Source organism: Colossoma macropomum, unplaced genomic scaffold, assembly GCF_904425465.1.
Source record: "Colossoma macropomum unplaced genomic scaffold, Colossoma_macropomum, whole genome shotgun sequence".
Lineage (NCBI taxonomy): Eukaryota > Metazoa > Chordata > Actinopteri > Characiformes > Serrasalmidae > Colossoma > Colossoma macropomum.
Genome location: NW_023494795.1, coordinates 21,568,190 through 21,591,247, shown reverse-complemented (window position 1 = coordinate 21,591,247; position 23,058 = coordinate 21,568,190). Strand labels below are relative to the sequence as shown.

Here is a 23,058-nt window from a genome sequence, read left to right as displayed (position 1 = left end):
AGGCACCATTTAAGGTGGAACGGGAAATTTGAACAAGAAGCTGGAGAATGAGAAACTGACTTCATCCTCTTAAAAGGCGAGCATTGAGAGACATTTTACAAGAAACTATTCTACTTTTGATGAAAAGTTTCCTGCTGGAGATGTGAGAAAAGCAGCTGGTGCTGTTTAGAAGAAAGTTAGTAGAAGCTTCAAAGCAGTTTAACAAACTTTGTACAGTGTATCTTATTTTATCATATTTCATTCATCCATAAACAAAAATGAATCATCAGTGCTGAAGTTGTCTATAAATGAATTAGTAGACAGAATTTATGGTGGTTAAAGTAACATTTGAATTCTGGCATAAACACCTTCAGTTTGTTTCTGGGAAGAGAGGAAGTTCTTTCATCATTCATCGAAATTCACAACCAGTTTCTCTATTTCAGTGTGAAGTTCAGTAACATTTATTTTGTTACAATGTGACAAAAGACAATGTTCATTTTGTTTATCCTGTTTATTGTGTATTTTGTCCTCTGTATCGAGCTTCATATGAAATGAAAGTATTTCACTTCTCCTCAGAGGACTTACATAAGAAAGTAAGCCTCTCAGTGTGTTTATCAGAGCTTAGATGTCTTGTTGGACTTTTACACAATGCTAAGACAAGATTGGCTCTTTCTTTCTTTCTTTCTTTGTTTTTCTTTTATTTTTTTACTGTAGTTGTTGTTTGTTTAGTAGGTGACATCAGTGAAGGAAAAATGCCCTTTGCTCATATGACACACTCACTCTTTGTCTGTCTGTCTGTCTGTGTCTGTCTGTCTCTGTATCTCTCTGTTTCTCCTTTTCTGTTTGCCTGTTTGTCTCTCTCTTTTTCTCTCTCTCCCTCTCTCTGTATCTCTCTATGTTTCTGTCTCTTTCTTAATCTCTTTCTCTCTGTGTGTCCTCTCTCTCTCTCTCTCTCTCTCTCTCTCTCTCTCTCTCTCTCTCTCTCTCTGTATCTCTCTGTCTCTGTTATTTTCTCAATCTCTCTCATTCTCTCTGTATTTTCTCTCTCTTTCAGTCTCTCTCTCTTGCTCTCTCTGTCTCTTTCTCTCTCTCTTAAATCTTTTTAACATTTTACTGTTAATGTTGTGACATTTTAAACAACATCCTTAATTTCCCCATTTTACTCTTGTAGAAATTTTTTACAGGAACTTTTTGTAAATTATACAGTAAACTGTTATGATTGAACTTCAGCCCCCAAAATTCCTAGCAAAATACAATTAAATATGATAAAGAAAAGTTTACAGCAATTATTTTACAGTAAAATACAGATTTGATATTTTACAGGATTATACTGTAAAAGATTGGGCATTTAGATCGGCGAGTTTGCTCACAGTAACAAACCAGACATCTCGTTTTCCTGTCTTACTGTTTGCTTGCACACATGCAGAGGGTTGATAGGATACGTGTGTTAGCACAGTGTGGACATGTGTGTTAAATCATCAACACTTGAGATTATTGATGTTACAAGTTATATTATTATTATTGGACCACAGTTGAAAACAAGGCACAGCAGTTTAAAAGACCTTTCGTCTAAAAATAAAATGCTTCATATAACCGAAGGTCTTTGAATGAAAAGATCAATGACCTTCCTCTGGCCATGCATTGATCCCTGGTGTACCTTGGCCAGCAACAACCAGCTGAAATGTGCTGCAGCTTGCCTATCAGTGAGCAATGTGCAGGACATACAATCTGCACTACAAACAGGCTCAGAAAAGATATTTTCTTTTCTTCTGCTGAGCTAACATGTTCTTACCTGGTCACTGATAGGCCGCGATAATATATTATACATTACATAATGTCATTTTTCATATGCATTTGTGTTCTAATCACCAGTATCCACTTAGAAGACCTCATTGTCTTCCATCTGTCTAGCCTAGGCCATTTTGAAATAAATACATATAATGTATTTGAGTCTTTATAGCACACCCAAGACAACAGTTTACTGACAGCTGGCATTTTGCTCTGTGGTGAATGGTGCACAATCCTGACAGACTCCACAATTTCACAACAAATCCGGTCCTTCCTGAGTTTTCTTCAAAGATAAACAGCTTTTTGCATACTCTCTGTTAAACCAAGCCATGTGTTCAATACAATTCACTCAACAGACTTACATTTCTGAAGAGATTGGTTGATTAATAGTAAGAAGAGGAACAGACAGGAGTTTAATGATTTATTTGACCTACAGTAGCAGCCAAATCACAGGCCAGAAAGGCAATCCCTTGGCACAGGACATGAAAATAAACTGTAGCCAAACAAATGTCGCCATACCCAAGCAAGTTTATTGACAAGGACTAATCATTTAACCTGGTTTTCATACTAAAATTTAACAGTAGCAGTCAATTAAAAGTAACAAAAAGGGCTAATTACTCGCTGTCATGTAAAAGCAAAATCCAACATGTAAGCAAGTATACTGTGAATGAGACCTCCTGTGTATTTCAAAAAAAGAACGTTTTAATGGTCTGTCCTTTTGGCAGATAAATGAAATTGTGTAGGAATGATTATATGTAAGTCAAAGCAAAAAAGAACCCTGTGTGGAATCTATATATCAGCTTCTTTGTATCTCATTTTATGAAACTAGTTGCCTTTGGCCTGTCTGAGAGGTGGATGGTATGAACTTTGAAACAGGGCTGAACCGTCTGCTCCTCTAATCTCACCTCCCTACAAGCCTGCTGTGGTATAAAAGGAGAGTGATGACCGTCAAACATTAGTCTCTTTGGAGTACTCGGCTGTCATTTGAAGGTGAGAGCTTTATTGAACCCAAAATGGGGGATAATAAGCTCTACCTTTTGCTGCTTCTAAGCATCGTCGTTTTGACTGGTAAGTAGTGCTGGGAAGTTTTCAGTTTTCTTTTTCTTCTTTTTATTTTTATCTTAAGGATAGAATGTTTTAGGAGAATTTATACACACAGACAGAGCCTGTAATTTTACAGCAGATATGTATACAGCACTATAAAAATTACTGTACAATTCAAAGTAATTTACTGGCAGCAAAGTTGCCAGTGAAGTTCTGTCTTTTCATTGTAAATATTTTATGGTATTTAACTGTATATTAATGCTGTTGAAAGAAAAACAAGTATCTCCAAAATTGTAATTTTACAAGAGAGGACAAAAACATTTTTCACTTTCAATGCAAGTTAATGTAAAGAGATTTCATTCAAAGCAATTTTGGAGCATTTTTATTGGGCAATTCATCATGACTTTTCACGAAAAGTAAAGGACAGCTGTTGAGCTTAAATTATGTGGAAAACTAAAAATTGCAAAAAATTTAAATACTTGTTGATATTAAACTTACAATTATTTACTGTACAACTCTGCTGCCAGTAAATTTATGTTGTCTAGTATGTTGCTGTGAGTGAATGCACAGATCTAAATGCCCAAACTTTTACAGTATGATCCTGTAAAATGACGACCTGGTATTTTACTGTAAAATAAATGTTTTAAATTTACAGCAATATTCATAGTATGGTTTCTTTGATTATTGTATTCAATTGTATAATCCCAGTATTCCTTGCTAGGAATACTGGGAGCTGAAGTCCAGTCATAACAGTTTACTGTATAATTTACAATAAGTTCCTGTAAAAATGATCTACAAGTGTAAAATGCAGAAGTTAAGAACATTGTTTGAAATGGCACGACATTAACACAAAATGTCTTCATGAAAAGGAGATTTAGGAGAGAGAGAGAGAGAGAGAGAGAGAGAGAGACAGACAGAGAGAGAGAGAGAGAGAGAAAGAGAGAATAAGAACTTGAGTTTCATATTGTTTTTTGTTGATTGTTTTAATGTGTTCTGTGTTTTTGCTCATAGATGCTCAAGATGGGGAAACAACATGCCTTTGTAAGTCTTTTGCTTTATTATGGTTAAATAAATGATCATACCTTAACTTTCCCAAAGAATACAAAATATAAGAAATCTAAATAACTTGCCATTTAAGGTCATGTTGATGTCATTGAGCTGATTGAACTCATTGTGTTGAATCAGTGTATCTAATCATTTCATATACAATTTAACATTCAAAACACTGGACATTTGCATTCTGACTTCTAACAGTGTCGTATGCAAATTCTATAGCAAAGCTGAAACTGAATGTTGTTTAACTCCCCCTAGTGGACAAAAGGTACAGGAGCTTCCACAAGTATGAATACCTCTATGAAGCGGAGTCCCTGAACGGCCTGAACGGAGCTATCAATGGACCCAGAGCTAGCTGCAAGGTAAACATGAAGGCACATCTGAAGCTCTGTCTGAGCTCTTTTCCAAAATCAAACTCTAGAATAAAATATGCCTCTTATATGTTTGCAGGTTGAGATTGAGGTTCCTGGCACATGCCACTATGTGGTGCACACGAAGGACTGCACGCTGAGCGAGGTCACTGGCGCTGATGCTGATGGAAACCCAGTGTTTAGGGCAGCTGCAGGCGCAGACACCTTCAAGACTGAGATGGAGAAGTACGTCAGCTCGCACTTAAGCTGTGTTACAGTTTTTAAAATGATGGTTCTTCAAGGGTTCTTTAGTAAAGTATATGGTGCCATATAGAACCATGAACACTGAAATAACCCTTTGCATGATGAAAGGGTTCTTTGCATAGTGAAATTGTTCTTCAGATTGATGGAGAATGTGTTGTAGCTGCTTCTTTTTAAAAGCTTTTTAAAAAGCGTTCTATAAAGCCCCCAAAAGGGTTCTTCTGTTGTTGTACTGTCAAGCTTGTAATAATAGAAGAACCCTTTTTCCCACGGCAGTCCTGAAAAATCGAAGCAATATGAAAATGATTAGGTGATTACTGTGGTAACATTTAAGAAATCAACATTGTAATAATGATCAACCTCTTACACTCTGAGACCTTTATTACATCTTAAACATTATTATTTATTAATTGCATGGAAAACTGCAAACTGGATGACTTATTCTTAACTTTTACGAGTCTGGATCTGTCTCTGGTTCCATGTAGTTTTAGAGGTTTGGAATGGATGTACAAGTATTATGAAGACCAAGATGGAAGACAATAGTTGGTAATATTCAACATTTTGTGTCTTATTACTCAGGAACCCATTAAAGGTCACTGTAGAGGGTGATAATGACATCAAGCTGTTCCCTGAGGATGGTGAGCTAATCAACATCCTGAACATCAAGAGAGGTATCATCTCTGCCCTTGCTGTGCCTGTGCTTGAGGAGGAGAGGAACAAGAGAATGGTCAGTTTTTAATTCCACATGAAAGAAGTGTTAAATGAGATAATACATCACAAGCTTCTGCGTACTGGAATGTAACAGATTATGCTTGTTTTTAATCTGCTATAACCTTTTTCTTGATGCCCCAACCAGCCTACAGTTTTTGGTCTGTGCAAGACTGATTACACTGTGAACGCCAGAGAAGATATTGCCACTGACGTCACCATCACAAGAGACCTGTCTAGATGTGACAACTTCAGGCCGATCAAGGACCACACCAGCCCCTTGGCCCTCATTACAGGCATGGTGAGTCATTAAAGGGCAAAAAAAAAAAATCTGTGAAAGTATTTTTTCATATTTATAAGACAATCTGGCAGAAACTCAAGGTTGCATTCAAACGTTGTTCTTATCTGTTTCACAGCATTACCCACTTGCTCAGCTGTTCAGGAGCAAACAGACTTGCAACTACAAATTTGACAATCAGCAGAAGCATATGACCTCTGGTGCTTGCACTGAGACCCACCTTCTTGTGCCTTTCTCTCACAAGTGAGTAGTTTAATCAGTATCTCACTTGAAAAATGATTTTATGTTTTAAACCTTTTAATCACTTTGTTTCATCTCTTTGATTATCAATAGGGGGATGTATGGAGTCACCAATGTTGGCAAACAGACAGTGTCTTTGTTGGGAGTGACTGAGTACAATGAAAGAGTGTTTGATCACAGTAAGTACCACCTGAAGGAGAATCAGTTATGTGTTATGTCTGAAAGAATAGATTTTCTGACTGTACGCTTTCTGCTCTCTATTAGACGAGGCCAACATGAAGCCCCTGCATCTCGACGTCAGTGTTGATATGAGCCCAAATCAGGATGCAGATGCTATCCTTACCATTCTGAGGGAGCTGGCTGGTCTTTCCCAGACCACCCATGGAAACAAGAGAACACACCTGGCTCAGAGGCTTGTGGCTGTGATCCGCAAGAGCAGTACTGACACTCTGTCTGCTGCTTTGCCAGAGGCACTGGACATTTCTCGTTCCCTGACCTACCAGGCTTTGTTCCAGTGTGGTACTCCGGCGTGCAGCAGTGCCATGCTATACGTGCTTAGGACCATGGAAAGCACCACCGCTGAAATTGATGCTGCAGTTTATGCTATGGGATTGGTGCCCAACCCCTCACGCGCCCTTGTCAAGGAAATGCTGAAGATGGCCAGGTTTAAGCCCAGCAAGCTCATTTACTATGCTACCAGCAATGCTGTTAGAAGGTGAGATACGCATTGCATGTAAACATTCTAGGGATGCACAATGCTTTCAGAATCATATTGGTATCAGGGCATAATCTATTAAAAAATATTTATGAGAATCAGAAAGATGTTTAGATTTTACCAATGTTTCAAACCAATATTTGAGGACATTTTTAAAAGAACAGAACATTTAGGTGACATTGGGCACTACGCTAAAATGTCTGTATTTTATTCATTTTACTGCATTTGTAACCCTACAGAAATAAATGCTTCTTCCTAATGCAATTATCGGTATAAGCAGTGTTACTTTCTTTATTTTAAAAATGTTTATGCATTGGCATCAGCAGATATATACATGAAAAATATCAGATATGGATTTTAGCCCACTATTCCTATATCAGTGTATCCCTATTTAATTCTTGTTCTAAGCGATAACATGTGAAATCATCAAAAACAAATATAGAATTTATTATATGTTATCATTTAAATAATCCTAGAACATGAATAGTTTTGTTGTTTACATTTTTTCACTGTATCATGTCAGGCTCTATAAGGCAGAGGGAAGAGTCACCCCTGAAATTGAGGCAGTTGCTGATTATGTCACTGAAGAGATTGGTGACTGCACACTTGACCAGGAGTACATCTATTTGACTCTGAGAGTGAGTTTACTGTATATTCTGCAGACTGTTTAATCTCCCCAGTGAGAAAATAAAGCCAAATAGGCGGCCTTTGTAGAGCCTAGTAATCATTAGTGTTAATGTCTCACTGAACAGGTGATTGGAAACATGGCTGCTGCTGTGGGTGCTGCCAGCCCTGCCCTGAAATCTGCTGTTATCAAGTGCATCAACCAGCCTGCCGCCTCCCCTGAAGTTCAGCAGGCCGCCATCCAGGTCTTCAGACTGACACCTGTCCCTGAAGAGGTACAGCCTTCATATCCCCTGCGCTGCATTCCTCATTACTTCACTTCTTTATTCTTTTAGATGACCAATCTGACTTTTTATGCTTTGTACAGGGTAGATCAGATCTCATACAGGTTCTTTTGGACGGAGATGCTCCAGTGCAGAAACGCATTGCTGCTTACCTCATTCTGATGAAGGATCCCCAGCCTGCTGAACTTGATCAGTTGGTTGCTGCTCTGCCTAATGAAAGAAATCTGCAGGCCAAGAGCTTTTTTATATCTCATGTAACCAACATCCTGAGCTCTACTGCACCAGAGACCAAAGAGTGAGTGAATAATGCATGAAAAACATAAATACCTCAGTCTGTATGAGAGTTAAACGTATTGTATTTCAAGAAAGCTTGTTTGAGTTTTCCTCATGGACACCGAGAGTCCAGAATCTGCTTTTACATAGACTAACATATAATGACCTTTGAATTAAACTTAGATCTGGAATCTCCTTTATCTCCTCATTTTTCTTTCAGACTGAGGCAGAAGATTCTTGATGCCCTCCAAGGCAATGAGGTTGAAAAGGTCATGGATCCCACCAAGTTCTCTCGTCACTACAAGATTGGCTCTCTAGCAGGAAACATGATCTTTGAGAAAGCAAGCAAACTGCCCAAGGAAGTCATGCTTGAAATGACCCTGAATGCTTTTGGATACGACATTGACATGTTTGAGGTATGCAAACTTTTTTTGAATGGTTTATTCTCTATGTCCATGATGTGTATTTAATTTTTCTTAATTATTTATGACCATTGATTCTTCTGATTTTCAGGTTGGTGTGGAGGGAAAGGGACTTGAACCAACTGTTGAGGCCCTGTTTGGTCCTCGTGGTTTCTTTCCTGATACCGTCATGAAGACCATTTACTTTGCTGCAGACAAGATGCCTTCACAGATTAATGAGGTTCTGAGGAACATTATCCCGGGCTTGAGGAACGACAGAAAAAAGAGACAGGTACTGAATTTCAGACCTCCAGACTCGAGGAAAACTACTGGCTGTCTGACTGTCTTCAAGGATTTTTGTTCTTGTTTGCTCTTCTTCTTCGTCTTCTTTTTTTTTTCTTCTTCTTCTTCTCTGCTAGTTTCTTCAGAGAACGTTCCATGGCTAAATGTTTATGGACCTTTGTCTCTGTAGGCCTCTCAAAATATCATCAGAGAAATTACTCAAAACGTTGAGAAGTTGATCAAGGACCTGAAGGCCCAAGATACCCCTGAAGCTATGCTCTACCTGAGGCTACTGGGTGCTGAGCTTGGCTATCTTAAGATGAAAGATATGGAGGAGTTGGCTTATTCTGTGGCAAAGGTGGTTGAAAATCTCTTGAAGATGTTCCCCACTGATGTGAGTACATTTCGGCAGAACACGGCACATTTAAACACTCATAAAATAATTTTTAAGAAATGTAACCAGGTGTAATAGGCCAGTGGCAGTATGAATCTTCACACACATATTCGGAGTGGTTGGTATAGTGTAGTGGGTAACACCTCTGTCTTCTACGCTGTAGACTGGGGGTCAATCCCAGGCTGGGTAAGCACCCTACACTATACCAATAAGAGTACTTAGGCAAGATTCTACCTTCACCTACCTGTGTAAAATGATCAAATTGTAAGTTGCTCCGGATATGATCATCTGCCAAATGCCGTAAATGTATTTGAGTAAATGTTAAAGAGAATTACTGTATGAAGACACCAAAAATAGAGATTTTAAGTACATATGTTTGAATAATAATAATTGTCGTATATTAGATTGAATTTGTTAACCTCTTTGCTTTCTTTTTCCACCTGATGCAGTTCATCAAAGGCCTGTTCTCAAGCGTTGACAATGAGCTTTTCCTTCATTACATCTTCATGGACAATGAGTTCTACCTACCTACTGGTCCTGGTGTCCCACTGAGGGTTGCTCTGTCTGGTACCTTTGCACCGGGGGTCAAAGGAGGACTGAAAATTGCTCGTGACATGGTAAATTATTTCAAACAATCTTTTTTTTCCTTTTCTTTAATCATTTTTTCAGGTTTCTCATCAACACTCGACCTAAGCCGAGATGCAACTGTCAATTTAAACTCTGCCTTGTATATTATTTTCAGAGTGAGATTGCTTTCATGCCATCTGTGGGCGTTGAATTTGTGACTGAGATTGGTGCTCACCTCCCGGACTACGTTCACTCTGGCATGGAGATGCACACCAACATCTACCATGAGAGCGGTCTAAGGGCTAAGGTCGCCTTGGCCCACAACCAGATCAAAGTGACCATCCCCGCTCCTGAGGGTTCATCTAAGCTCCTGAGTATTACGTGAGAAGTTTTAACTGCATTTTTATTACATTTTCACTATGTAATAATACTTAACCAACATATAGTAAATGCAAATGTAACATTGTTTATTGTGTTTTTTATTCTGTTTTTTTTTATCTATATAGCAACGCTCTATTGTCTGTTGCGGGTGATGACATCAAGACCATTCCTGCCATGGAGCAACGTGTTGATGCACATGAATGCAGACCTCTCTTCCCTGGTCTGAAACAATGCAGCTCTATTGATTTCTCAGATGCCTGGATAAATGATGCTTCCCCATACTTTCCCCTTTCTGGAGACAGCAGGTAAGCATGCATTGCACAAATATTGTGACTTTAAAGGGCCCATATCCTACATTCTTCTTGTGTGTTACCTATTTCCTAATGCATACTAGGGACGTTTGTGTGGTTTTATATGCCCAAAACAGTCATAATTCACTTTTACGTGACCGTTTTCCAAGCTCCCTTTATCCCTTTTAATAATGAGTGCATTGTGCATTACAAGACTGAAATATGTTAATTATAACAGTTTTCAATGGCTCCCCTGTACTGTTCTGCAGCTTATTTTCCAACTGTTTGGATTGGAGAGTGAACAGTATGTTGACTATAAAAAGTTTTTTTTTTGAGCCCTGTAATATTTGATTTATTTTATGAGCTTGTCAGAGCTGTGTTTTCCTTAATTGACTAGATGTTCCTTTGTCTAGATATGAAATTGAGCTGCGTCCCACCGGTGAGGTCTCTGAGTACACTGCCACCATTAAATATGCAAATGAGGACATGGTTGACAAAGTCACAATTGATGTGAAAGCTGAGGGTAAGACACAAAATAACTGCTGAACATCTATCAAAATATAAATCAAGCCATTGCATCTAAAATGCCCCAATTTTAACTCCACCGACTCCAGGAACGCTCACTGAGGCCACAGCCGTGATGATGTTCAATAGAAAGGATTACACTGTTTCTGCTGATCTCCAGATCCCCGAATACATCAATGTCGGACTTACAATTGTTACTGCTGACCCAAGCGCTAAGGCCACAGATGCACGTTCCATCACGATTGATTTCCTTAGCAATGATGTATCTCAGGCATCTTTGATTGGTCTGGCTAAGTATGTATATATAGTTGAACTCATTGTGATTAAAAAATTCCTCAACAAATCTGTGGAATTTAAAATGACTAAATTACTAAAAAACTAAATTAAAATCTTCTTTTCCAGAATTGACGCATTGAAAGAAGCCATGCTTCAGGTTCAGCTGCTTGTCCCATCTCTTCAGGCTGATGCCAAAATGACTGCCAGTTTAAAGCGTGAGGATCTGACACTGGAGCTCGAAAGTGACCTCAGGTTGCCTGAGACTTCTTCTGTGCAGAAACTCATTCTAACATATGGTACTTGTCTATTAAATAACCTAAACAGTAGCAAAATCTGTGTGTATGTAAATGATTGCAATTTAAAATGAATGTGGCTTCAAGAGCATCCGAAATTATGCCGAACTCTTTGCATTTATTTAATCAGCTGTAGAGCAATAGTACATTGCTACAGTGAGTAATGAGAAGGAGGAGGGTCACCTGTATCCACTGTATTTGAAAATGAATCATTACTGTTCATGAAACTATGAAATTTTTTCACTGTTTTAGATGATGAGAAAATTGAAGCTGAGATTAAATCGGATGTCAGTGCTGAAACCAAGACCATTGCCGCTGAATTTGGCAACATCAAAGCACAGATCAGTGACCTCCTCGATCAACAAATTGGCCAGATGAAGGTCCATGATGTGTTGACCTCATCCGTTGAGGTAAGGTGAAAATCAGTTTACTTAAGTTAAGAAAGTAGTAAAATTAAGATTGTGAGGAACTATTAATAGTCAAAAAACACTGATGGAGTAAGAGTAAAAAGAAAAGTTGAACAAAAGAAAAATACAAACCCAATTTCTGGAAAAGTTGGAACATTTTGTAAAATGTAATAAAAACACAAATCTGTGATTTGTTAATTCTCTTGAACCTTTATTTAAATGACAAAGATACAAAGTAAAGATTTCCAATGTTTTCACTCACCATCTTTATTATATTTTGTAAATATAAACAAATTAGAATTGGATGCCTGTAACACAGTCAAAAAAAAAGTTGGAGGCATGTTCACCACTGTGTTATATCACCTTTCCTTTAATTACACTCTTAAGCATTTGGAAACTGAGGATACTCGTGATACTCTTGATACAAGACTCACGCAATACCGTTTGAGGGCTCGAAGGTCACGCACATTCAACAGTGGTTTCTGGCCTTGCCCTACGTGGGCTGAGATCCCTCCAGATTCTCTGAATTCCTTCACAATATTGTGTGTGGTAGATGGCGAAAGACCTAAATTCTTGCATTAAGAAATGTTCTTTTTGACAATTCTCTCACAAGTTTGGCACAATGTAGTGAGCCATGACCCATCTTTGCTTGCAAAGACCGAGCCTTTGGTGGACATTCCTTTTATACTCAATCATGATGCCCTCTCCTGTTACTAATTCACCTGTTATTGTAAAATGTTTCAAAATGGTGTAACTTAAATATTCTATAAACTTTTCACTCTTATTTTACCCATCCCAGCTTTTTTTTAGAGTTGATGCAGACATCACGTTTAAAATGTGTTTATATTTACAAAATATAATCAAGTTGGTCAGCCAATGCAATCAAGTTGGTCAGTTAAATAAAGGTTCAAGATAATGAACAAATCACAGATGCTTGTTTTAATTGCATTCTACAAAATGTATCTAAATTGCATTTAAGTAATCAAAGCATGTTAGCTCTTATGTAGAACACTGACAAGTACATAAGTAACCAGATTTGAGAGCTCTAAATTGTTTATATTGGCATTGTTAACAACGTATTACAAACAGCTCTATTTGAAGAGTTCATTTGCAAAAAATGACAAATGGCATCCTTCAAAAAAATCGAGCTGACGGTTGTGAGTTATTCTTAACACACAGTGCATTCTGAACCCTAAAAATAATTTGTCACAAAATCCGTGATCGTCCATTGTCAAAGCAAGTTCATCTTTTATAGCAGAAACAGTCAAACGACAGCACTGTTCTTGAGCATCAGTGCACAGTATTCGGGTCAGGTGACGCAACACTGCTACGAACTGTTTAGACAGAATCTCGAATGGCTCTCTTCTCCCTACAAAGTGCACTACATAGGTCTTAAAATAATGGCTACTACATCGAAATGGCGCACAGTGTCTAACAAAGAACCTCTTTGGATTCAGTCATGTGTGAATAATTCATACTGGACACAAAGCTGCAATATTTGGGTTTTAAAGCCAAAGTTTCTTAACTCACATGTGCACTGCATAGAGATCAGTGAGCCATTTGAGATTCAGCCTTGGAATTTTTTGAGGTCTAATCTTCATCATCATCATCATCGTCGTTAACCACTTAGTCCAGCTAGGGTCGCGGTAGCAGTTGGGAGAGCAGAGAATCCCAGGTCTAATCTTATTGATATTTAATATTGTTCATTAATGGGCTGGGTTTTGCAATTTTCAGCACTTTACCTACTTGTTTTATGCTAAAGAATGTTAAATATTGCACTTAAAAGAAACATGTATCCATTCCATGGCTTTATTTAATGCTGAAGCTTGAAATGACCATTGGAGTTGCCTTTGCCAAAAAACTTAATTTTGTAAGTTACCTGTATTTTATTACGTCAATTTACTTAATTAAAACCAATTGGTTAATGAATTAATTAATACTATCTGGAATGCACAAAAAAACATGATTTATAAATATTAATTAAAATGTAGATGTCTATTTTTGCAACTGAACTCTATCCAAGTTCACCAAATGAACTCTATGTAGGTATCTAAAAGGTGTTGTATTTGATCAGTTGTAACCTACCACAAAATTGCTTAGGAAATTATATATTGTGGTTTTATATCCCCTTTTTTACTTACAGAGTAAATAAGCAAAAACTAAAATAACAAATAGCAACTAAAAGTACTTAATAGTGTTCTTCAGGGGTGCACTTCTAAATACATTTAGTGGAACAACATAAATGCAACACAGTGCTTTCTGTTACTTTCCAGGCCACAAATAGCTACCTTGAAGCTTCTAAGATTCCATTTGTGGAAAACCTAAGGGTCCCTGCCTTCCCAGAGGTTGATTTGCCTGAGAGACTGTTCTTGTATACGTAAGTAAATCAGATATTTTTTTTAAAACAAGTAACTAATTTTACATTGTCATATGAGACCTACAAAGGTAGCTACATCTGTGTTTTTCAAAAGTGAAAACAAGTATGTGCTAAAAGTTATAGTACCTGCACTGGTATAATAGTAACACTGATTTATTTGAACAGTGAGACTGGAGCCAAGTACTACTTTGGCAAGAATTACTACACAATCACCTTCCCCGTGCCTCTTGGTGGAAAATCTTCTAAGGATCTGAACTTCCCTCCTGCTCTCACTACACCAAACCTAGCAGTGCCTCAGCTTGGCCTAGAGATTGCCTCCATTGAAGTTCCCCTTCCTGAAATACTTGTTCCAGAGACTTTCACTGTGTCTTTGCCAATTCTTGGAATGGCAGAAGTTTCTGGTAAGCTTAGCAGCAACCTTTACGACTTGGAGGCAACTGCATCTGCTGGTAGACAGCTTTCCGAACAGCAAGGTTATTCTGCCAGTGTTGAAGTAACTGGAACAGGCCCTGTGGACATTCTGTCCCTTAGAGTTCAAGGTGAGAAACAATGGTACTGTTTCTTTCAGTTTAGCACTGTGTTCTGTAATCGGCTAGCTAACTTGATTGAATATTTTGCTTAAATATGTGTCATTTTTCACAGGATCTGCTCTGCTTTCTGAGACATCAAGTGGTACTCTAAAGGCAGAGGTGAAGTCTGCTATCAACCACAAGCTCATTGATGCCAGTGTCAACATTGTTGAGGAAATAAATATGGTGAAGGAGATTAGAATAAAATCAAGCAGCAAGTTTGATGCCACCAGTCCCTTGGGTGTAGAGGCTTCTCTGGAGCACACAGGCCAAGTGGAAATCAATACAGAAGAAATCTCTGGGGATAGCAACTTGAAGGGAACCTTTGTGACTGGGCCCGTTTCTGGTGGTGTCAGTCTCACACAGTCGCTTGCTCTCTTTCCATTCAGGCCAGAGGCAAGGATTCAGTCTGATTTGAAAGTAGATTCAACTCTTCTTCAGGCTCAGAACACATTTACAGCAACCTATGCTAATGGAGAGTTATCAGTTCTATCAAACACAGATGCTTTTGGAGACGTACTGACCCACACTGCTGAAGTCACCTTTATGCAATCCACTTTTGCTGTAAAATCAGACGCTAAGGCATTGGCTCTGGGCCTGAAGATCCAGAACATTGCTGAAGCAAGCGTTAGTGCTGGAGATGTCAACATCAAGTTTGAGACCACCACTGACCATTCCGAAGATCATATCAAGTCTCTGATCACTGCAACTCTGGATGATAATGGCCTGGCTATAAACAGTAATGCAGCGGTCAAGCTGGCTGAACACACTGCTACTCACAAAGCCAGTCTAGCCCTGAACAAAAATGGCCTGGCTGCCAGTGGTACCACTTTCTTGAATAGCCCCCTGGTACTGAAGAATACCTTTAGTGGTATTCTTGATTCCACTAAGGCTTCTTTGTCAGTCAAGACAAAGAGTGAATTTGTTGGGATCGATCTTAATAATGACATCTCCATGTCTGCTACTACATCTTCTGTAGATTTAGTTTGTAAATCCCAAGGTTCATTTGACCAGTATTTGCAGTACGTAAACGATGTCAATGTTCATGGTGAACCTTATTCTGCTACTGTGAATATTAACAATGACCTGACGATTCTTGCTGTCAGAATAAACAATGAGGCTGTGTTTAAGGCAGAACCCTACAAAGCAGATCTTACAGGTAGTTTGAAACTTGCCCTTGATGCAGATGAACTGAAACACACCTATGAGATCAGTTATGCAGATCTGATAGCAACTGCTAAGTGCAGTACCACTGCAAAACTCATGGGAGCTCACATGAGCCATGACACTGAAATGGAGATTGCTGGACTTGGCATCAGAATCAATAACAATGCCAACTTCAATTCCCAACCTGTTCGCTTTACCACAACTCTTCAGGCCACAGCTGTTCCTTTCAGTTTCAACCTTAATGCCCTTGCCAATGGAGATGGAGAGTTGAACCTGTTTGGAAAACAGAGTGCCCAGGTTTACACCAAGGTCCTTCTGAAGGCAGAGCCACTTGCTTTTGCACATTCCCATGAATGCAGGGTCTCAACTAAACATGAGTTGAACAGTGATGTCACTATTGAGACTAATTTTGATAATAAGGTTGACACAGCGCTGACACCTTCTGAGCAATTAGCTACAATTAGAGTGAAATCTAAAATAAATAACAACGAAATCAGCCAAGATGTCAGTGCTTATAACAACCCTGAGAAGATTGGAGTGGAAGCATCTGGAGTGTTCACCAATGGTGAAATCCAAGATGTCTCATTGTCTGGTTTTCTGAAGTATGAGAAGAACACAGAGAGCCATGCCATCAACCTGCCATTTATTGAGAGTCTTCCGGCAGTCTTGGAAAACATCAAAATCACAGCTGTGACCATAGCTGAGGACTTGCAAAATTACATCCAAAGAGAAGACTTTATAGTCGAGATTCAAACCGTTCTACAGCACATTAGTGACCTTGTGACTGACCTGAATCTTGAAGAAAGAATTGTCCAGCTTAAAAATGACCTGATTAAATTCGCTCAAGACTGTCCGATCACTGTTGAGCATTTGGAGGCTTCTGTGATGAAACTGAGGTCTGTTGTCCAGAAGATCATAACAGAGTTAGGTACTCGTGTCGGCGAAGTGGAGGGAATTATGAAGGAAATTATTGCAAACGGTGATGTCCAGAAGCTAACTGAAAAGCTTAAGGTACTCACTGAAGAATTTGACATCAACACTGTGCTCCTTGCTGTCATTGAAGCCTTTAAAGATATGGTCAATCTCATAGCTGTTCTACCCACAGATGACGTCAACAAGATGGGTGATACTTTAAAGCAGCTGATCATTGAACTGGACATCGCCGGCAGTTCTAAAGAAATATGTGACAGTGTGAGGGCAATTTTTGTGAAATATGAAGTTGACAAGAAGATTGAAGCATTCCTGGACAAGATTGTGGACCTTATTAAGCAGTTCAAGATTGATCAAACAGTCCAAGGCCTAATTAACACTTTGAAATCTGTTGAGATCCCTGTCACAGACATATTGAATAAAGCCCTCACCTATCTGAAGACAGCTGAGATAAAGGACATAATTGAAGACTTAAACACATACCTTGATGCTTTCATCCAAACAATACAGTCATTTGATTACAATGCATTTGTGAATGAGGCCAATCTGATAATCACTAAGTACACAACCAAACTAAATGAACTTATTGCGTCATATGAGCTCCCTCAGAAACTTGAGGCAGTTAGAGAATTTATTAACTATGCCCTGTCATCTGTCTCTGTGTTTTTTAAAGAGCTGAGAGCCGTCAAAGTCACAGATGTCATTAAGACTTTAAAAGACACAATAGATAGTGTTGCCCTTAATGATATTAAGGAATTCGCTGAGACATTAAAACAGGAAATTACCGATATGGACCTCAGAGGACAAATTCTTCAGGCTTTGGAGTATGTGAAAGATATCTATACTGAGGTCCTGACTGTGGTCACTGATGTACTTAATGACATTTTCGAGACAGCACAGATGACAATTGGTGATGAACCAATTGTCACTGAACTGAAACAAATCATTGAAGGCATTGTTACTGGCCTGAAGACAGCTGAACTTGAGTTCCCTTCTTTCACTGTTCCACTCACTGACCTGGTTCTTCCCTCCATGAAATTCAGCTTGCATCAACTTCAGGAGATTGAGCTCCCAACACAGTTTGAAATCCCACAGTTCACCATTCTGGGATCCTACACTGTGCCACCAGTCACCATCACATCTGATTATATCAAGCAAAGGCTTATAGAGCTCATTGACTTCATTGTAAACTTTGAAATTGAGATACTAACCAATAATCCTTACTTTGAAGAAATTTCACTGAACTACCTGCCTGACTTTTCTGCCATCACATTGCCAGAAATTACTATTCCAGATATTTCCTTCACTGCCATCCCCACATTAGGTGATAAGTATGCACTTAACATTCCCCTTCAGTTTCCAAAGATACAGCTTCCTAAAATCCCTACTGCAGTTGTGGTGCCTGCCTTTGGAAAGCTTTACAGTGAGATCAGACTCAATAGCCCCCATATACACTCTCAGGACCTCTGCTGAAATTCAGAATTCCACTGGCAATGAACAAATGCATCATTTTACAGCATTCCTCACCTCCACCGGCGCATCTTCAGAGTATCCAGTTCTGAACTACAATCTAGATTGCACAGCCCGTATTGGTGTCCCAAGAATGAGTCGTCTTATTATTGCAGAGACCCTAAAGTTCATACATAGTGCCCTTACTGTTGAACATCAGGCATCAGTAACCTTCTACGGCCTCTCTGCCCAGGCCACCGCCCAGACGATTATGAAGGCAACTACCACACCATATAAGGCAGACATTGTCAACAAAGCCTTCTTTGCAGTCGAAGGTGGAATGTCAGCATCTCTTGATACAACTTACAAGCACGAAGTGGATATCCCCTTCCTTTCCTTGACCAGTGAGGCTACTCTGACCCAGTCGGCAGTTGCTGTACAGAAAGACACCACCATCCGTGTGACGGTTGGAAATATAGGCACTTGCAAAGTAACTCTTCCTGATTACTCTGAAGAGGCCTCATACAAAAGCGATCTGCGCTACACTATGGATCTACAAAATGTAAAACTCACCTTTACTGAAGACTTTGACAGTGCCATCCTGAAAATAAAGGATACATTAAATGTTAATGCTGTTATTCTGAGCCACATTGACTTCAATGGCCGAATTGAGACTAAATCTCCATACATCAAGAACAGTTTGGTGGTTGCATCTGGAAGGGCTCATCTTGGAGATTGGAAAATGGAGCTGGAAGCAACACATGACACAGAACTTGTTGGACCTTTAAGTGGTATCCTGTCCAATGCACTGAACATCATGGTACGTCCTGTTGAGATTGTCATTGATTTCCAGAACAAGGGTAATACCAAGGTCAGTCTTCTAAAATCTCTTTCTGCCAAGATAGATCTTCAGAATGACTATTCTGTTATTGTCAACTCCAAGAAGCAACGTATCAATACTGCAGCACTTGTGCGCTTCAACCAGTACAAATATGGCTACAATTTCACGATTGACAACAAGGAAGCTGAGTCTGGCATTTATGCTGCTGTAAATGGTGAAACAGACCTTGAGTTCCTGACTGTTCCTCTCAGCATTCCAGAGATGACTGTTCCGATGTTCGATTTTAGGATCCCAGCCATCAATGACCTTAACCTGTATGAGCATAGTGGCCTAAAGCAACTGTTGATTACAACTAAGCAGGCTATTGATGTAGATGGCAAAATTGTGTACCAAAAGAGTAAGTAGTTTCCACCAATCATTGATCTTGGCTTTATTAGCATTCCTGCAATAGGCAACTTAAATTCTGAGGTGTCTTTCAAGTCCTCCATTTTCAACTTAAACGCTAACGCTGGAATACATGGAGATGATCTTGCCATCCGCATTGCTGCTACCTCCACTTCTGTGCATGAACCACTGAAGGCCAAGCTTGAAGGAACCAGCAGTCTGACCCTAAAGAGAGGTGTGAAACTGGCCACTGCTGTATCTCTGGAGAATGCTCACTTCAGTGGAAACCATGACAGCACCCTGACTCTGAATACAGAGAACCTGGAGGCTGCAGTAGCTGTGAGTACGTATGCAAAGACCAACCTGCCTATTCTTACCATTGACGCTAACCACAACTTCAAGACGGACACCAAGAACCATCTAAATGCAGAATCCACAATGGGCATCAAATACACTTATGACCTTCCCATTATCAAGGCTGTGGGCAAGGGTGATGCTGAGCAAACCTTTAAGCTAGATGGAGCCTTTTCCTCAATTTCTGTTGAGTCTAAGGCAAAAGGCAAGATTGATGGAACACTTCTTGAAACTGGCATTGTGAAAGGAGCTTTAGATAATGGGGCAAGCATCTATGTAGATAGTAAAGGACTGCGTTCCAACCTAAAGACCGATGGTAATATTACTGTTAATTATGCAGATCTGAAGGTGGAGTTTGATGTTAATGAGAACCTGGACATGGAGGCAGCTCTTGCCCGTGTGTACACTGTTTTGAGTATTGTTTCTAACAATGAAGTCAACATTGCAGCCCTCAATACAAAGGGTAAACATGCTGTCAAAGCCACTATCGACCTGGCTCCTCTAACTGCTGATGTGGAGTTTGACCTGTCTCAGCCAAGCAACTTTGGTGATCTCACCATGTATGAGAAAACAGTTGTAGATCTCCCGAAGGGAATTATTTCCTATTCCACAAAAATAGTCTCTCCTATATACACTACAAGTACTGCTATAGAAGTGGAAGGTGATGCCCCAGTCTTCAAGATTGCTTTCAAATCCTCAGCCACATCCCCCGTTGTGCTCCTGGGATATTATCTGGACAGTAAGTACTTACTATGATCCATTTATTGTAAGTCATGTTTATGTTTTGTGTTTCTAAATGAGTATCTAAAACTTTAAGCCCAATTTCTTAAATTCAAACGTTTAACTCATTTTTAACATTGTAAAAAAAAGCACAATCTCAGCTGCTCAGCTGAATCTAAATTGCAACTAAACATAAAAATAAATCTTTTTAAGAATTTTTTTTGTGTGTAATTTGAGTTTTGAGAATTTCTGTATATTGCTCAAGAAGTTTATGTGTTGTAAAAAGGACTGTATTTCATTAATATTTGCAATAGGTTACATCAGTACCACAATGGAGAATGATGTTCTCAGTGCAACTGCTAAGGCATTCTTGGAACATAACGATTTCATCATGGACTTCAGTAATGTCATTACATTAAGGTAAAGTTGTGCTGTAATTTTCCAAGTTCAAAAAATTACAAATTGCACACATGCATGCTGATTTCTTTAGTTTTAAGCTGTATAAAAAAGTAATGATCTATTGTCATTAATTGCATTTTAGTGAACCAAGCCATGCCCTGAATGTGGACATCACCAGCCCAACTTTCACTGATGTAAACCTTCGTTATGCTGCTCGGAGAGATGGAGTGAGTGCATCAGTTTCCACACCATCTGCTGGCTTCCTTGGTTTTCAGCTCAATGGCAAGATTCCATCTGAGATGTATATGCGCCTCTACGGCCGCTATGCGGTTAGTAGCTTTTAAAATTCTGTACAGTTCCTTTTATCGTTCATTTATATTTTCTTTGTACTAATTGCAGTTTTCCTTTGCAGTCTGCACTTGAAAATGATATTGACATTTTCACTGCAAGAGTGGATGCAACAGGAGATGAAAAAATAAGTGTCCGGGCAACTTACAACCTGGAAGCGCCCAATGAGATGATCCTGGGATTGCAGGCAAAGTTGTCTGCCATCACCTCCACCATTAGCAATTTTGGTGAAAAATCTGGTATTTGTAGTGCTGTGGAAGGACTGAAGACAACCATTGTCAGCACCCTTACCGAAGCCTTCACTGCTGCTTCCAGTCATGCTCCTGAGCTTAGCCAGCTGTCCGTTCTCTTCAGAAATGTAGTTGTTCAATACCAGAAGGCCGTTCAGAATCTTCTTAAAGCTGCTGCCAGATTTCTGAGGGAGACCCAGATCAAGCTGCCTGGTATGGAAGAAACTACTTTGCCTGAGATATGCAAAAAAATCAAAAGCAATGTTGTCAAGGTGGTGGAACAGATCATTACGGCAATCTCTGACAATTTTGAAGCTTACCTTGCTCCCATTATTGAGACCATCAGCACAGTCCAGATTACTCTGCCCTCTGGTGAGATCATGACCGCAGATCAGATTTTTAAGTCTGTGAGGATCATCCTGAGGGATCTTCTGACTCAGACTGTGAAAATTGTGAAGCAGCTGGAGAGCCTTGACATGGTTCTCGAGAAGCTGGGTGACACCCTTCAGGAGGTTGTTGAAAAGGCACAGGAAATTGTTGATACCATCAGATCTGATGTCACTGATGCTGTTGCTCTGTACTTCAACATATACTACACATCTTTTACCACCTTGGTCAAAGGACTGATTGAGAAGGCTGATGCTTTGCTGACCATTGACCAGCTCAATGCCATTGTTGCGCAGTGCATAGAGTCAGTCTTATTAATTCTTAATGAGCTCAAACGTGTGGTCTCTGAAATTCTTCCAGAGTCTGGGGCCCTAGTTAGAGTTCAGGATGGAAGGCTAGAAATTGAGCTGCCTTTCCCCTTCCAGCCTTAAGACGGTCACTCTGAACAAACATAGCATATGAAACACGACTGTCTGATAATGTTTCAGAGTGATGGACAAATGAAAAGGACATTTAAGCTTTATCTTAGCATGTATTTAAAGCAGTTAGTGCTATTTTGCACACCTCATTAATATACCATTGTGTTATTCTGTTTGTGTAAATGATAACTCAAATATATCATCAAAATGCACATCTTTATTGTTTCCTTCTTTCATTTATGTCTAAAACACATATAATGAAATGTCTCAAACACAATAAAGACCATGTATTGTGCAGTGGTTTGAATTATTATTGCTACTTTATTCATTTTTTTTTCTCGTAATTGCTTGCACACAATTTTCAGGACCATAGCCAATATCACAAAATCTTTGACACTGTCTCTATTACACTATTATTATTATTACTATATTATTATTACTATATTGCATTTTCTAATACTAGTTTTCCAAAATTACATAACTAATACCCATCTTCAAATACCACATTTTTAAAACACACACAAGGAAAAACGTGCAATTAGCTGAAGACTGACCTACACAAAGCATTCAAAACCAAATAATTCAGTCAGAATCACAACACAGAATATACACAGTTCACGCTGAATATGACGTTCTTTTATAACATAAATTGCCAGTTTGATCATATACACACACAAATTTAACAATATGTTCAGTGTGAACAGCACGAAATGTAAATACTGTATTAAACTGTGCAAAAAACACTATACAGTAAAGCAGTATGATTAAGATTTCATTACTATTATTAATTCAATAATGATTACATGTGTCTCACAATTCATCCATGGTTAAGGTAAACAAGACAAGCAATTACATATTTACATATAAAGGGACGTATAGGTTCACTAGTGGTTTTAGATACTTAAATGAAGTCATCACATGAAACCAATGTAAAAAACGAGTCTGTACGTTTCTCTACAACGCACCATTACACACCAAACCGCTCTGAATGACTTTTTTTCATTCTTAACGATGAAACTGCTGATTTTTTTTTTTTTTAAATCGGTGGAGT

At 38.9% G+C, this 23,058-nt stretch overlaps 1 protein-coding gene across 1 annotated transcript; it reads left to right on the top strand.

The window, feature by feature from the left end:
* Positions 1-2,687: 2,687 nt before the first annotated feature.
* On the top strand, positions 2,688-22,304 carry apobb.1 (apolipoprotein Bb, tandem duplicate 1). Its single transcript, XM_036581834.1, is given in 29 exon segments — positions 2,688-2,835; positions 3,823-3,852; positions 4,123-4,226; positions 4,315-4,460; positions 5,055-5,202; positions 5,332-5,484; positions 5,600-5,724; positions 5,815-5,900; positions 5,986-6,436; positions 6,960-7,074; positions 7,189-7,335; positions 7,428-7,639; positions 7,838-8,033; positions 8,131-8,310; positions 8,491-8,694; positions 9,144-9,311; positions 9,437-9,642; positions 9,768-9,947; positions 10,346-10,455; positions 10,547-10,751; positions 10,860-11,029; positions 11,279-11,436; positions 13,707-13,810; positions 13,976-14,349; positions 14,453-17,916; positions 17,918-20,243; positions 20,539-20,644; positions 20,766-20,952; positions 21,036-22,304. Coding segments are annotated over 29 exon segments (11,094 nt in total). The 5' UTR covers positions 2,688-2,780; the 3' UTR covers positions 22,020-22,304.
* The last annotated feature ends 754 nt before the right edge of the window (positions 22,305-23,058 follow it).